General features: G+C 28.6%; 1 protein-coding gene across 15 annotated transcripts in view; it reads right to left on the minus strand.

Moving 5' to 3' along the window:
• LOC129962049 (tyrosine-protein phosphatase Lar-like) overlaps positions 1–17,535 on the minus strand; it is a 648,630-nt gene that overhangs the window by 64,106 nt on the left and 566,989 nt on the right. For 10 of the 15 annotated variants that reach the window (XM_056075746.1, XM_056075747.1, XM_056075754.1 and 7 more), the window contains 2 exons: positions 16,315–16,425; positions 7,017–7,295 (listed from right to left, as the gene is read on the minus strand). In XM_056075746.1, coding sequence (XP_055931721.1) covers positions 7,017–7,295; positions 16,315–16,425 — 390 coding nt within the window. The remainder of the gene's footprint in view (positions 1–7,016; positions 7,296–16,314; positions 16,426–17,535) is intronic. The other 5 variants (XM_056075759.1, XM_056075758.1, XM_056075756.1 and 2 more) reach the window with 1 other exon arrangement.

The following is a 17,535-nucleotide window of genomic DNA, read 5'->3' on the forward strand; positions in this document are numbered from 1 at the left end:
AATTAATCTGCAATTAATATAATAATATTTTTTACTGAAACAAAGCATTTTTTATAATATGATTACTGAAAACACTGTCACTCAGCGTTTAAACTTTATGGGCACTAAAGAATATCTTTCTTAATTTATGTAATATCTCAAGAATTTGTCAACAAAATTTTCACAGAATCATCATGAACGGATCGATTCATTAACAATGTTTCATTTTAAATGCATCAAACACTAAGAAAATAAAATGAATCATTTAAAATAATCGGTCGAAAAAAGGTTTAAAAAAATTACTTAAAAAACGATGTACTTAAAACTATAAGCATATAGTTAAAACTATAAGCATAAGTTAGTTTTCAATTAATAATTAAAATTATAATTAAAAATTCAAAAAAGGGACCCCAGGTGCACATTCCCGACCTCTAAGGTATACATGTACCAAATTTGGTAGCTGTAGGTCAAATGGTCCTTTCTGTAGAGCGCCCCCCCCCCACACACACACAGAGAGAGAGAGAGAGAGAGAGAATAGTAGTCATTTATTATGCCCATACATTCCTATATGCTTATATATAGTATTAGTGGTATATATTATTTTTAGACATTTGAAATTCATTTTAATTTCAATAATTGCTTAATAAGAGGAATGGACATATTCGAAACGAGCAATTTTTGTAAAACTTTTCGTAAAGTACAGAGAATTTCAGTTATAATTATTTTATACTTATTGTAAAACGATGTTATTCTTTTCTTGTATTCTTTTTTTCACCAACCAGGTTTCAATAAACATTTATGAAGGAACACCGAGGAGTGGTATCAGTACCGGAATATCAAGGATATATATTTCTTTCTTTGTTTTATTCACATCTTTTATTCCATCTTCAATGGGCTGATTAAGAATCTGGTTTTTAAGGTAGTGAAATATTGAACGTTGTTTTGGTCTATTGTACAAATCTTCATAAATGTTTTTTTATTAAACCATGAAATCCATTTTGCATTAACAAAAATTTTCGCTAACCGATAATTGAACAATAAAAGGTGAAGTTGACAAAATAAATATACAGTGAGATGATTTTCTTATTTATTTATGTTGACATTTCTCATTTATTTATGTCTTATTTATTATGTATGATATATATATATATATATATATATATATATATATATATATATATATATATATATATATATATATATATCTGAAATGCAGGTTGGAACTAAAAATATCTCTAACTTTTTGATCTGTGTTATCATCAAATGCAAAATACCAACTTTTTGTTTTGGCATCAAACAACTGAGGCAATTTTTTATATTTAAATTTATTGATTCATCGGTGTGCAAATAAACCTGAGCATGAGTAAACAGCAAAGATGAATGAGTTGAGATTTTCAGTTTTTATTGATTCAATTTACTTTCACTTCACAGACATTGCACGTTATTGTTAATATTTTCGTTCGTCATTTCTTTATTTTGTATTCGGCAGAGCATTTTCTTTTTCTGTTTAGCGAATCATTAGTTATTTCAGTCCAGTTTTGGTGATTAGTGCTTGTGGACACTATGGATAGAGAAGATCTCATAGCAAAGAAACAAAAATTTTAATGCCTTTATATTTGCATCTAAAGTGTACTGCAAATTCCTTTCTTTTCTTTTAATTTTTTAAGCATTTTCCAATGCACATGGGATTTTGTACTACAACTTTTGTTAGTTAATTTCTGACAATCAGATCTGAGATACTGTTAATAACATAACAACCTACTTGAATGGACACATCTTTTAGTAATTTCAGAAATCCTATTGCAGCTTTAAGACGAGCTATTAAAAGTTTGCTAATCAGTCAAGCTTATAAAACATTACATTTTTATGCAAATAAATAAAGATTCAATTTTTGTTGTTTAACCCCACCGAGTAGCATTTCAGAAAAGAGGAAGCTGCCGGTATGGTGGTTGGGTACAGAAATGGTGGTGGAGGGGGTGGCTACCTCCTATCGATGGCGGAACGTAATTCCCACTGGAAAGATTGTACCGTTGCTGGTGATAGCCCTTAGAACTTAACCACAGTTACCGTCAGTGTTGCTGCGGTCCAGTCAATTAGATTTATTCATGTGCTTTAGGAATCGGAATAGCAGGTTAAGCTTAATATTATGTTAGGTTTAACATTTAAATAATAATTATATTTAAAACAATAATTATTTTTCAGATGAACACACGCAAAAATGTTAAACTTTTTTTTTTTTTTTTTTTTTTGCTAAAATAAATTGAATAAGTTCTCAAAAGAATTGCATTTCTTTCAAATAATTATCTTCTTCTTTCAATACAATCTTCTTTTCAAAGAAAGTTCTATAATGTAATAAAAAAAAAACTAGAGATACAGAATTAAATTTAAGTCAAACAAAATAAAGTTCCCCATAGAAGTAAACAACTAAAATATTTGACCTATACAGAAGTTAAAAATAAATTTTTAGTAGAACTAACACATTAAAGAATCTAAATGAGATTTATTTAATATTTAATTCGGTATTTAAAAACATAAGCTAACAAAACAGAAAATTTTACGGAGGTGAAGAAAAGTTTAACATTTACGATAAATAACCATTTCAAAATTTTCCGCCGACGCAGAGTCTGAATTATTAATCGCTAAAAGAGCTTTTAAATTGAGAGTGTATTTTTAAATCAGAATTAATTTTAGCTTCTAATTGAAATTAGATTCAAAAAACCCTGATTAAAAAAATATTCCATTAAAATTAAATAACATTAACACTTCACAATCGATAAGTGGCAGTGACTAAAACACTTTAAATAAATAGTAAGCACTGTAGCAGCAACTCGTGGCTGCTGTAATTGCCAATCGAAATTTCAGAAACTTTACACTTTGAATTAGCATTTAATTGTGCGGCCAAGTACATAAGTATCAGATTTTTTTTAAAAAATTCATTAAATTTGCGTCATAAATTTGTTTCAAAACTTAAAGAAAAAAATTCAAAAGCATAAATAGATCTGTTCATTTATTAAAGATGAAAGGTGAAGCATTCCATTTGGATTTCGATGAATCCTGTATGATAGGACAGGTCACTTCTGTTTTCCAAAAGATCTCACTGTTTATAATTTCGACTGCATATGAATTATGATTTCTGAAAGATCTCGCCTTCAAAATCGTAGATAAAACTGCCTCTCGATGTTTTATTATCTCCACTAATAATAAAAGAGAATGCATGTGTTGGTGTTCTACAGGCTAGACCATTTGACCTAGAGCTTCCAAATTTGGTGATTATATACCTTAGGGGGAGGAACTGCACACCTTAGGAGTGACTTTTTTTGAAATTTAAATTAGAATTAAGGAAAAACAAAGCGACGTTTCGGGACTTTACAGTTATAACTAACAAAAATATTGTCGCACAAATCAGAATCGCCAGCAATCGCCGTGGCTCCATCGGCTGAGTATCTCATTTCTGATTGGTTGGTCTCTGGTTCGTATCAAACCACGATGTTTTATTTAAAGACTGGAATTCGTTTATTTAAAATGTTACTTATAGTTTATCTAAGATCTGAAAGGATCTAGATCTTTCTTAAATATTCAAATTGAATGGTTCTCGAACATTCTGTATGTATTAAAGCTGCACCCCATCGGTCAAGGGTGAGTTCTCAGTCTCATGCTGTTGTAAGTTGCTTAGTTCTAATAAATCTAATTGTTTGTTTAAACTAACTACGTTGATTTAACATCTTAGTGACAATATTATTGCACAAAACTAATTTTTACAGCGTTTTATTAATTCAAGATACCCATTTTCTCGTGTAAATTTTTTTCTGAATTTTGATTTTTTTTTTTTTTTTTTTTTTTTTTTTTTTTGCGTAATTTGCAACAATAGATATAATTTTTTCCATGACAGTTTTTACAGTTTCATTTCCAAGAATTCAATTGAGTGATAGTCTTTTGCTATTAAGTCATAAAGGAAAGATTTTATTTATTATTTGTGCAATTTACATGAAGAATCAGAAATTGAAACAATATAATTTCAAAAGATAAATACCTTGGCGATCGATTTCAAAATGTGTTTTCATTTTTTAATGGCACTTTAATGTCCAGCCATTCCACTCCATTAGTAAGAATTAAATGCACAGTAAACGGTGTAATGGTATTAAAACGACAAGGCTTTAATATTTCTCACAATTTGATGATTAAAATGATTTTGTTGAGAAATTCGTGAAGTTATGTAAAAGATATTTCATTGAAATTTATCACATTCAATATTCCCGACGAACTACCTACTCGCAAAAGACGGCTAGTGTTCAATAAGATACACTTTATTTTCTCTTTCATGTCTCATTAACTTTTTCATAAACGATGTATTTTATGTATTTCTTTTTATGGCTGCAGTTATGCGACAAGGAATTAATTATAATTTTATGGATTTAGAAAACAGTATTAAAAAAATTAAATTAGCTAAATGCCATTAATTCACATAAAAAAATATAAATAATTGCAACTTGCTGCGCAATTATCTCTTAAAATTCAAAAATAAATCTTGAAAAAAAAATGCAGTTTTCAATGTTTTTTTGTGAAAACAATTACATATCAAAATATTGATTTTCAAGTTAATTGTTATTGCGCAGTTAAGTTCATTTAATCTGAAACGGAATATTTCCATATACTGTATAAGTATGCGTTCTGAGAATGCCATTAATGCATTAATGCTTTGAATTTTCCGCAATCTAATTAAATGATACTTTTCCTTTCAGGAATGTGCTCCTAATTAATTCAATTAAGAATTCATGGAATATTTTTGCTGGGTTCCATCAATTGCTGCTTATTCATTGATTCTGCGTGATTTTTGTATCAAATTATAGTGCCTTTGAATGCTTTAATTTCAGCTTATAAATATAGGAAGCAATAATTCGATATCCGTGAGACTCAAGTGCACGACCATAAAGGGGTTACGTTATGATTTTAAAAACAATATTTTATATATAGCCCCTTGAGCCGCTTATTTCCAAAATACGAAATGTCAATTTTGTTACAAGATTACAATTTCTACCTGTTTCAGTTGAAAAATATATTTAAAAAATGTCTAGAATGATATTGATTTGAATCGATATTTGTAACAGTTCGTTTCATAAAGCGTCTTCCATTAAATGACATTATTAGCATAAATGATGTTGAAATTTCCTACCTTTCATTTGCCTCGAAATGTTTAGGAGACTGACAAAAATGACAAGTAAAGTTCAAATAAAACCATTACATCAAATTACTTTTTCAAGCACAATACTAACGATATAAATTTTTTTAAATATTTCAACTAATTTTATCAGTCATCAAATTTAGATGCTAGTAAATAAAATGAACCCTCTGCTTCACATTCAAATTTTTCCAAAAATAATCACAGTAACAGATATCTTCAGTTTAATAAAAAAGTAACTAAAGATTTACAAAATAAATAAAAGAAAGTATAATTAGCAGAATGCAGGAGACGATTTAAAAAGATAAATAACATGGATGTGCAAATTCAATAATATAAACATTTTGTAACAATATTAACCCTTTCGCTATGGTAAATCTAGATGCTGGTTTAGATTAATCGTGTGAAAACAGAAATAACGCTAATATAAGAAAACTTTCAACTGGTTCTTTGCTCTCAGAGCAGTTAATTTTGAAAGTACCAGATAATATATGAATACATAATTATCTGATAGCAAATCATATCAAATTGAGCAAAATCATATTTTAAAAATATTTTATATGTTTTTTTTTAATTAAAAACACTTTATCATTTGTAATAACGATATTAGGGAAATGCTTGGGGATAAGTTGTCGAGTGTAATATTTCTGTTAGACTACTTTAGTGCTTCAATTCGAAAAAAAAAAAAAAAAAAAAAAAAAAGAAAAAAGATGAGTTTTTTTTTGAACGCTGAAAGATTTTTTAAATCCATTTCAAATCTTGTAAAGGAGCAATTTCACTCTCATGATTTGAAAAAAAAAACTTGCTGAATTGGAGATGGCGTATTTTGTACGGACGTTTCTGGCTCTCCATTTATCCAAGGTCATTAAATAGAATAACGAGGAGGAAGTTTTCTTCGTTTTGTAGCCACGTGGAATCACAGATCAGCAAATGCAAGTCAATCTAATTCTATGTTTCCATTCCAATATTCAGAAAGCTGTTTAATTCTGTTCTGGGTATCATGCTTAATACTTAGTACAGATTACAGATAAGTACAGATAAATACTCATTACAAATGATATTTTTTTCGAACGAGTACATTCTACCATGCTTGATAGCGCACCATAGCAGATGTTTGTTACAATTGTAGTCTCACATATCAAATCTGACAAAGAGAAATCTTAACAAGGATACTACTTAAAAAAATCCTTTTGATTTGAAGAGAGTTTAATTTTGATAAATCTAAGTATTGCTTCATTACAATCTATAAATTTATTTTTCAAAAGAAGACATTATTTGACTAAGTAAACACATAAGATGAAAGAAAACATATGGATTAGCTAATAAATGTAAGTAAATATATAATTAAATAATTTAAATATGAAGTATTAGTTATACTTGTTAAATTAACAGTAACCATATCTCAGTTAAAATGATTCATCGACTGTTTTTAATCTCATCATCACATCTCAAGATATTTGTATTTAAATTCTGAAAATTTTGTTTCTCACTTCAAAATATCGCAATGAAAGTACAATTTAATTTTTATTTTGTCGCCAAATTTAGAAAGTAATCGCCAAACTAGTCAAATCTGTACTTTAACTGATTTGTCAAAATAGTATTAGCCCATTAATTAGTCAGTACAGACAGGCAATGACACACATGATCAATACGAAAATACAGAAATTTGAATTTCAAACGGAGAAAAAAAATGTAATGCGCTGTTTCTAAATTAATTTTTTAAAGCACTAATTGAATAAGGTCTAGCATATGCATAGCAGTACTACAAACATATTTTATTACTAGAAAAAAGTTTTCACAGCGAAAGGGTTATATCTAATTGAGGACGGCATACAGAAAGGGATAGAATATATGTACTAACCCCTACCTTGCACGACGACTTGTGCAACAGCTTCAATGCTCCCCAGCTTGGACGCCGCAACGCACGTGTAGTTGGCACTTTCCCGGACATCTACCAGCTGCAGGACGTTCTTGCCTATGGGCATATCGTGTTCTGACGTTATATCCATGAGGCCTTTCTTCCACTTGACATACGGCATGGGAGATCCGACTGCTACACAGGTGATGTTCAGATTCGATCCTGGCATCACTTCATACAATTCTTCCGGTGGTATGGAGAAATATGGAGGGACCCTTCGAACTAAAATTAGAAATAAGTCAGATATAATGACATGAAAATTTTGTTCTTATATTCTTTAATTTGATCATAAATATTTTAAAGCTGTTTTGACCTGTATGTGATATACAGGATGTTCACTCTAATCGCAGCCCAACAATTGTTAGAATATACATCGAATTGCAAAAATGCTTTAAATGATGTAAAGAATTACGATTTATGTTGTATAAGTCAATGAGTGCATTGACAAAAAAATTATGATACTCGATTCCATTTTTCTATTAACTCCATTTACTCGTAATAAAATATCATATTAACCTCGCAAAAGTCATACACTGGTTAATGAATCTTCCTATGTAGCCACTGAAATTGTCTAAAATCACTTAAAATATTAATATTCACAGCTCTATCAATTTTAGACATAAAAGAGTGCAAACATTTGCTAAAAATTCTAGTGTATAAGAAATGTTTACTGAATATGACTAAAATAATTGGGAAATTGTATAAAAAATGTATGCTGTGCCATTTCTCAGCAGAACACTTATTGATAACAATATAAAATATAATTCTTTATTATATTTAAAGCATTTGTACTTTTTCGTATAGAGAAACTACAGTAATCGTCAAAAAAATTCGAACTCGAGATTTTTACGTTTTAGACCTCCCTGCATTAGAAAAAAAATTTCTGTCTCTATCTCTCTGTGACGAAAAATAACTCAAAAACAATTTGAGCTAGACGGTTGAAATTTGGTATATGTTTTTGACACCAAATTTGCATGTTACCATCAAATTTTGATCAAATTCCGCTAAGAGGAAATCTGTCTGTCCGCCGGTTCGAATATAAATTAGCCCGCAACTACAAAAAGACTGGAACTACATATATTGAATGAGGTACACAGATTTAAAATCTTTAGTTTAGACATCTAACAAAATTTGAGCGAAATCCAAGAACTGGTTGACCGTCTGTCGGTCTGTTCTTTCAGAAACACGTAAACGCGATAATTCAAAATCGCAACAACTTAAATGTATCTAATTTGGTATGTGATATAGAAAATTTGAGTGTGAGCACTTCCGCTGTTTTTCATCTGGAAGAATAAGTCATATATCTCATGGCTTAGAAATTAGCCACTCAGATGCGATATTTGTATAAAACTTTTTTCAGGAATTAATAATTAATTGCGTTACTATTTTCTCATTCTATCTTCTTAACTTGCCTTTTTCCTCTTAAAAAATAGACAAGGCCAAATTTAATAAAAATGGGGTTAGATATTTGGTCATGCATCTTTTAACTGATATGATGTATGCAAATACCATATTTCTTAATTGAAAAATGAAAAAATAATGATCCGCTTTATTCAATTTCTAATTCACGTTTCTCGATTATGTTTGATAACAATAATTGGAACTTCGAAATGCCACTCTTATAAAGAATGGTATATTAGAGAAAAAAGGTGAAGAAGTGAGAGACTTACAGTCTCTCCCATAAGACAAAAGACTGTCTGAGAAGAAATGGCAATATTTTGTGATTCTGACTTGGTGTCACAACGTAGCACTTTTACTTACTTAGTAATCTTAACACGCAAAGTAAAACCAACGAAATTAGTTTTATTTACCATATATTTCGAAATAAATAAATAATGGATTTATTATTCTTTCTTCTGAAAATCAGATTTCTGATTTCGGATAAGAAAAATAAAAGTCATAAATCAGACAATTAAAGTTGGATGGATAAAGCCCTTTAGTATTGTAATACATGTGAAACTTAGTGAGCTTAATTTCCCTGGTGGCCATTTTCTACTGCAATAAAACTTCTAAAATGTCCTACAATTATTACAACAGAATATTAAGCATCGTAAATATCAGATAATTGCAAATAGCTTTAACAGCAATGGAGAACGCTTATGGGTAATATAAGCAACACAGCCATTATGACTTAAGAAAAAACAAAATTTCCATTTCTTTTTTACACATAAATTTTAAAATTCTTGCTTTTGAAAACACTTTATCACATAATACAATCAAATCTGCACATTAAAAAAATTTGCAGCAACAATGTTGACCTAAAATAGATTTTTAAAAAAATGCAACCGTTTTTGAATAAATCTATTAGATAAAGAAATACGCGAAAATTAATTTCCTGTCTTGTAAATAATCTGATAAAAAATAGCTAAACCTGAACAAATCATTAATATGCGATAATAAAATTAAAATTAACTAAAATTTTCAAGTGCGGAATTTATTTAATCAGAACTCTTTTAGAATCGCTTTGACTTCGAATCGTAGAGGTGATAAGCCAGTATGTTAATTAATTACCACGTCTAAGAAGAAAATGTTTAAAAAATAATTAATGTTTTTTAATAGTTTTTTTTGGATACCAATATTGAAAAAATAATTTTAAAAATTTCATCACTATATTTTTTATCTCAAATGACAAGTCTATCGGTACGATTTTTGATAATTTTTTAAAGGGTACGATAAAAATGTTTTAAAATGGTACGATTTTTGAAAATGTTTTAAAAAATAATTAGTGTTTTTTTAATAATTTTTTTTACAAAAATACAGTTTAAGTGCTGCCTTTATTTAACTAGAACTTTTTTAAGAAACATTTCACTTGGAATCATAAAACTAGTTAGTTCGCAAATTAATTACCAGGCCTACGATGGAATTTTATATAAAAAATAATTAATTGTAATTAAAAAATTATAATTAGAAAGCTTTTATTAAATACATTTATAGATTTAAGGATTTACCTTTACATAGTAAGACAAAATAGTACAACCAGATAAAACAGGTTAAAACGAGTCTGTTTTTCATATCTGTCCGCATCCCATTCATCATTACTCTTCCTGTTATTCCTCTCATAGCTGTGTTTTTTTTTTTATTTAATTGTACATATGAATAGAATTGCGGGCTTTGGGAAGAGATGTCTTTTTCTGCTGGTTTGTGTTGAGGTTGTAACAAACTGTTTCCAGAGGATTAATTAATTCACCGAATTTTTTATAATACATTTGTGAAAATTATAAAATAAAAAAAGTAACATTTCAGATTTTCGAGAAAACTATTTTTTGTTTATTTTGGCCTGAAACTGGGGAGTCGAGATAAATTTTAAGTCTCATACAGAATATGAACTGTGTTTTCAAAAAGTTTGATTAATGTAAAATATTTATCTTCATTTGATGTAAACTTTGCTAAAGTATTGACAAAATGAGAAAAATGTTTCAAATTCTTTCCGAAAATTTTTCAGGTTCATCTAAAATAAGATTGAAGGATCAGGAAAGTCCGGAAATTTTTCAAATTAATATTTAGTTTGTTTTTTTTTGAAAACTATAGAAACCCAAACTTTAAATCTATTGCAAGAGAGATGTTAGCAGATTTCAAGATATGTGTTATCAAGCAATAAAATTCTTTTTTTCCCTTCGCAGTCTAAGTAATTATTTTAAAAATTTACGTGCAATAAGTTAGAAGCAAGATACAAAATTTCACCAAGGAAATGGAATATGAGCTTTATTTTTGATAACTGCTGGATGTTGAAAAGAGAAGAACTTTGGCAAATTTATTAAAAGAGAAGAGAAGCAAAAGAAAAAAAAAGTAACATTTTACTATTGTAAGGTATTGCAGTTTCTCTTATTAACTCATTTGCAATTTGAGTATATTGCTCATTTGCGAGTGATAGAATATAAATGCAAAATAGATAATTATGAGTTTTCAAAAAGAAAATATCAAAATATTTTGATTTATTTCCTCAAAAATATGAAATCGTGTTCGTCATTAAACGAGTTTGAAGTGGAACCAGGACTAAAAATTATGCAAAAATCAGCTATCAAAAATAATATAATTTTTAAAAACTATAATTTTGAAGATATGTATTATTAAAGAATTCAGAAATCAGGCCAAACAATGATGCAACACCGTGCAGAATATGTAAATTTATAAATTATTTTAAATCAACCTTTAAAAGCAGATCTACCCTCTGACATAACATTGCATATTTACTTTCAAAGTAGTAGATTTTTTCCTTAAATGTTTCATGTACTCATGTGTGTTAAATTAAAATTACCAAGTGATGCTATTTGTTAAAATATAATTATTTATTTATATTAGGATTGCCAGACAAATCAAATATAAAAGCCATGGATGTATCTTCCAATCAATGATGATTTTAAAAAATGTTACTAAACATTATTAAATAACTCCAAATATAAGCATTTATTTGCATTTCATTAATACGAATTGAAATTTCTAAAAAAAAAAAAAAAAAAAAAAAACTTATTGTGCCAAGATATCGACAGACATAATTCGTAATATAGATTTTTCGTTTAATCATCAAATCTCGTGTTTGAGTTTTTGGCGATTAAAATACATTATTTTGCATACTTCATGTATGTAAAAATTGTGCAATGCCTTTTTTGGCCAGTTCCTACCCTCATATATTTATACAAATCTGTTTAACTTTCGTTGAAAAATAAAAAAAGAATCCTACTATAAGGATTAAAGGATTTGATAGGAGAATCATATGATATTCACACATACAAATTTATATCAGATCTCTTTCAATTTCAGTGCGGAAAAGTTTACCATCTTTCCCTCAATGACACGAAGACTGCACTTTGTGTTTAATGTCCCACGAAGCACTCTAATCAATACCTTTTACCAGGACTAATCTATGTATCAATTCATTACGGAATCGCCAGATTTCTGGGAAAAGCCATGGTTGGCAAATAAGCTTAGACATTCAAGCCTTATGGCTATTTCTGTGGGAAACACTTCTAAGGACTGTATATTTCATAGAAATTGTTGAAGGGATATGTGGAATACTTCCATATAATTTAGTTTCAAAATGTACTAAGCAGTGTCCTTGTTTTAAGAGTAGAACTGTATCTTTATTAAATAATTATTTTACTAAAAACTGTTTCGGGTCAGCAATATGAGATTCAAAGGGAAGATCTGAATTCGGCGGTGAAAGTTTTTATACATAGTTATAAATATTTTAGAAATAAATATCAGATTTTAATAGAGATAATCATATTTCTTTTTCTAGAAAATAACAGACAAACATGTCGACTGCGAGATATAATGCGAAAAATATGTTTTTAGAGAGGTTTGAAATGTGGAGAGTCAATAAAATCTCAAATTTGAAGTTTTTGACGATTGCAATTTTTTCTTTATACTTCTTTATATATAGAAATTAAAAAAAAGAAAGGATTACTTCCGAAAACTAATAATATCCAAGAAACTTAAGATATTTTGTTGCAATTTTGTTTTTCGTCAGGAGAGAACTTACAACTGACCACTTTTTTTATAAGCATATATAACATCAATAAATAATAAATTTAAGAGTGCTTATCAATTGTAATGGCGATCAAAAAGTGCCAAGAAAAATTTTTGCCAATTTGGCGATTTCACTCGTCAAACTATGCATATAGCATGTAATTCGCACGTGTTTGATATATATTTATCCACTTGAGTATATTTTTATAATTTGTCAACACTTTTTCATGGCGCTTTTTGGTTGCCGTTAAAACCTACAAATACCAATTTAAGGGGAAAAAAATTGTATTTGTAATATATTTAAAAAATTACAATGCAATTTTTTTCATTAGCAAAACTAATGATAATATCATTAAAATCTAATTCATGATCCATTGATAAATACAGCAAAATTCCTTGAATTTCAAGATGATTTGCGGCGATCTTGCACAGTTTGAAATTATTTTTAATTTTGAAAAGCTACTTTTAAACTTAAAACAATTAAACAACCATAAAATAACTTCTTGCAATTAAGACAATATAACGAACAGAGTTTTCTAGCCAATCATTTCGAATGAAATATAACAATTCAAAGATAGATGAGGGGATATTGTTTATACGTTTTTCATTTAAATGTGGTTTACATTATATATCATTTGAACATATTTTCGATTCATTAGTAACCATCGAAATTACAAATAACAGCTACTAAGGAAAAATTCACGAGAGCCTTTAAAAACTGACATTTATTCGGATGATCAAAAAGATCTCCAGATGAAATGAAAAACTAATACTTTAATAAAAATAATGGACTTTTTAAAAAAGACTTTTAATAAAAATGATAGCCATTTTATTAAATAAAAAAGCAGCCTATGCATTCTGTAATAACTTCACTTTCACAAAAAGATTTCTTAACTGGACTACAATTCTACCAGAATATATTCAAATGTTTTTATAAATCGTTTGCGAATAGAAAAAGATACGTTATTTTTTTAGAATTGAGATGTAAATGAAAAGTAACTCCCATAAACAGCAAAAAGAATTAAAAGCTATTTGCGATACAAAACAGTAATGATAAAGCATTTGGTTTAGAATACGTTGTAAAGCTTCGTCTGTGTATCGTTTTTCCAATCTTTTCAAAAATTTGGATTCAGAATTATTCACAATTTGTGAGTAAATAGAAGTCAAATTGTCAAATGCCAATTTAAGAGATAAAGAAGCGGAGTGTGAAGAAGTCATTTCAATTTTTAAAAAAACTCATAATGGACAATTAAAAAATCTCCGAATTTATATTTTGTTTTTCAAAATATTAATGAAAGAATATTCAATGAAATCATTTCGTATTCAATGAAATTTCCTATAATGAATATATGAATATTCAATGCAATCATTTCATCATTTCGTAATTCTGTACTTAATACTCACATATAATTAACACATGAAATAGCGATTTATTTTTTTAATTAAACGCCATTTACACACAAGAATGTAACACGAAACACAAATAATGCCAAACACATGTATTGTATAAAAAGAGAAATGCGTAATCTAAACTAAGAGCAGGCAATAAAAATTTTTCTTACTTTTATGATAAATTTTTAATTTTAGAATTAAATTATTGTTTTCAATATTAAAAGTAATATATCAGTATTGTCTTAAACTTTTTTAAATTATTACTTTTCAATAAATATGCCTAGATTGTATCAAACCCATTACCATCGTTTATTAAAATTTCCATTATATGATTTTCTATTTATACGTTATTTAAATCCAACCTTAAAGAACGTAAACAACAAACATTTGCTGAACGCTGAGCCAAGCTTCGAAAATAAGATTCGTGCAGCTCACAACTACAGCATATTAATCTGATTTATTGAAGTTTTAATACACAGTGTTTTTTCTGTTGTTTTCCCAACTACTGCTCCACCCTATTGCTCAATAGGATCAATAAAGCAGAATTATTTGGAAGATTTTGATAAAAACATTTTGACGAGGATACACGTACTATGCCATCAACTGACAGACATAACAGGTTGCTCATGTTTACTTAAGCGTTTGATTTTTGTAAGCTTTCTCATTCTATATAAAGCCTATAAAAAGAAGAGGCGCGCTCAATAATAAAGATAAGGATTGACAGATATTATCATAACTTCAATTTGTGATTCTTCATTGTCGTTGATTTTTTTATTTTTCCTGGGATATAATCACGCACTCGATAATACGAATTTCCATTTTAGCCTGTGTTGGAAAGAGCAAAGAATTTAAATCGAGCTCAAAATAGTGTAAAAAGAAATATTCTTTCATTATTCATATTTTTCCTTTAGAATTTGCGTTTTGTTTCGCTGCATTCGTTTTCAGTTGTTCTATTTTCAAATTATTTTGTTTTATTATTATGATTTTTTTTACTTTCTCGTATACGTAAATAAAGAGAAAGTATGGTAAGTGTCAAAATTTCTATTTCTAAATATTTATGAATCTCTCAGAATTCGAAAAATAACAGTTTGAAATATTACGTTATGTCTATCAGTGAACATGGCATCCCAAAACTAACGCGTTGTACTAACACGTCACGTGATTAAAAGAAAAATTATGCATAAATATGGCAAAATTATACATATATCTTTATATATTATACTTATAATTATACTTTTTAAATCAATGGATCTCATTCTCTTATACCAATGTCACATGACAAACATCATTGCACGTCAACCAACATCTTAATTGTTTGTATTTTATGTAGTACTGCGACGACAATATGCGTTGCGGATTTTAATTTAGATTCATATGACAAATTGACATATATAACGAGTACAGCGGCGCTCAAACAATTGAGAGTACACCTTAGTTTTACTTGATAAATCCGACTTTCAACAAAAATAACACATTACCAAGAAATGCAAACATTTTTTTTCCCACATAACAAATGGTTTAATTTAAAGCAAAAATAAAGAACAATCAGCGAAAAATTTCTAAATTGAAAAGTTTCAGAAGCATTTTAAATAAATATATGCAGATTTTTGTCTCGAAAAATTGAGAATACACCAATGAAATTTTTGTAATATCTCGCATAGAAAGAAAGTGTCAGTATTTGGTTGCATGTCTTTTGGCTTTTATAATGGTCTCTAAACGTCGTGGCACCGATTCGACCCATTTTTGGTGGTATCTGAAGATATTTTATCCCACTCTTCTTGCAATACTTGTTTTAAATGAGTTTTGCTTCTAATTTTGTGTTTCTGAGCCACTGTTTCGAATGCAGTTTTTGCTTTAAACTAAACCATTTTTCATGAGTAAAAAAAAATAAAATGTTTGCACTTCTCGGTAATGTGTTATTTATATTGAAAGTCGGATTTATCAAGTAAAAGTAAGGTGTACTCTCAATTGTTTGAGCCATTGTAGATGAATCGAGCACTTTAGGAGCATGATGGGCAAAAGCAGAATTTATTGACGCATTTAATACAATTAATCAATTTTCAAATAAATACGTAAAAGGTTTCAATTCATATATTATTACATTCTAAATGTTACGTAAAATGCTATTTTGAATAATTTAGAAATAAGAGCAAGTTTTCATGTTTCAATTAACGTAAATCTGATGCATCTTGTAAAACACGTAAATATTTATTCGTTGTCCAATTATTTTTTTAGAAAATATCAATTTTCGGATAAAATTGTTACGCTGACACATGACAGAAACATCATGCTAAAATATTTATTTAGATGCCAACGATAGCCCCTTTTTTTTGAAATTCATTAAATGTTTCATTTATAGCATTTAAAAATATATTGTGCTCACCTCTGACGTATAATGTCGCAGGTCCTGATACGGCCGTTCCTTTTTCATTATCTGCAACGCATTCATAGCTACCCTGGTCGTCTTCCTCTGTTTCCATGATTTGAAGAGAAGCTGCAATAATGACGATTCAAAGTGAGAATTTAAAAAAACAATATAATATAATGCAGATGAAATAGGAAAATACATGAAACTCCCTTTTATTATCGAGAAAGTGTACAGTACACTTTCGAGTATCCGGTTCGCGATTATCCTGGTTCAATACTATTTGGCCTAATTTTCTTTTATCATAATTAAACCAGGAAGGCAAGGCATCGCATTGGCAACATTGTTTATGTTTCCCGCATTTAAGTTAGGCATTACAAAATTTATGTTAAAATGTCAAATGTTTATATCCTTTAACTTACTTTTTTTCTAATAAATTCTTGAAACGCGCAGTGCAGTATATAAACATTTATAAACTACCAGTACAGAGCCTTCTGTTTTAAGTCGACACGTTATCGGCAACTGTTTTTATGATGCATTGAACCACGGTCGCATTTATATTCTGCGTGGGTAGAGAAAAATGAAGGGCTTAGTACTCAACAAGAAGTGAGAAAATACATATTATATCAGTGAGTTTGGTATAAAAACTTTGTTTTTTGGTGAGCAAAGAAATGAGTTCATAGAACTCCGGTCCATCCCGCTTATTTGTTAACGGGCCTGCCCTTCCGCCACATTAGGCCGGATACTCGGGGATGAACTGTATTTTAGAAATAACTAAAATATGTGTTACTGGCAACGTTTGAAATAAGGCATTCTACTTACTTAGAGATTTCTCGCAAAGTATAAAACGTTTAATATTTCATTAATATTCTAGCCATTCTATACATTGCCAAAAGACAAACCGGCAAAGTATAATTATTTTTAGCGTAATCTCCAATTATTTAAAAAAAAGAAATAATATTACGCGGAATTCAAAATAAAATGATTACCTTTATTGATGTAAAAGTAGGTATATATTTTATTGTTTTCTTTAAATAAATGGTTTAAATTTTACATATTAGTACCATTAAAAGATCTTTAGAGTCACTCTTATCATTTTTTTCTAAATAAGATTAATATTTCTGTAGAATGTGTATCTTGTAAACAAAAACCTTTGCCATAACCTTTCTTCTATATTTTAATGCTTAAATAATATCTGTCATTCTAAAGAATGCTTAAATACAAAGCTAAGAGAAAGTA

The sequence above is a fragment of the Argiope bruennichi genome, chromosome 2 (assembly GCF_947563725.1).
Source record: "Argiope bruennichi chromosome 2, qqArgBrue1.1, whole genome shotgun sequence".
In the NCBI taxonomy this organism is placed as follows: domain Eukaryota; kingdom Metazoa; phylum Arthropoda; class Arachnida; order Araneae; family Araneidae; genus Argiope; species Argiope bruennichi.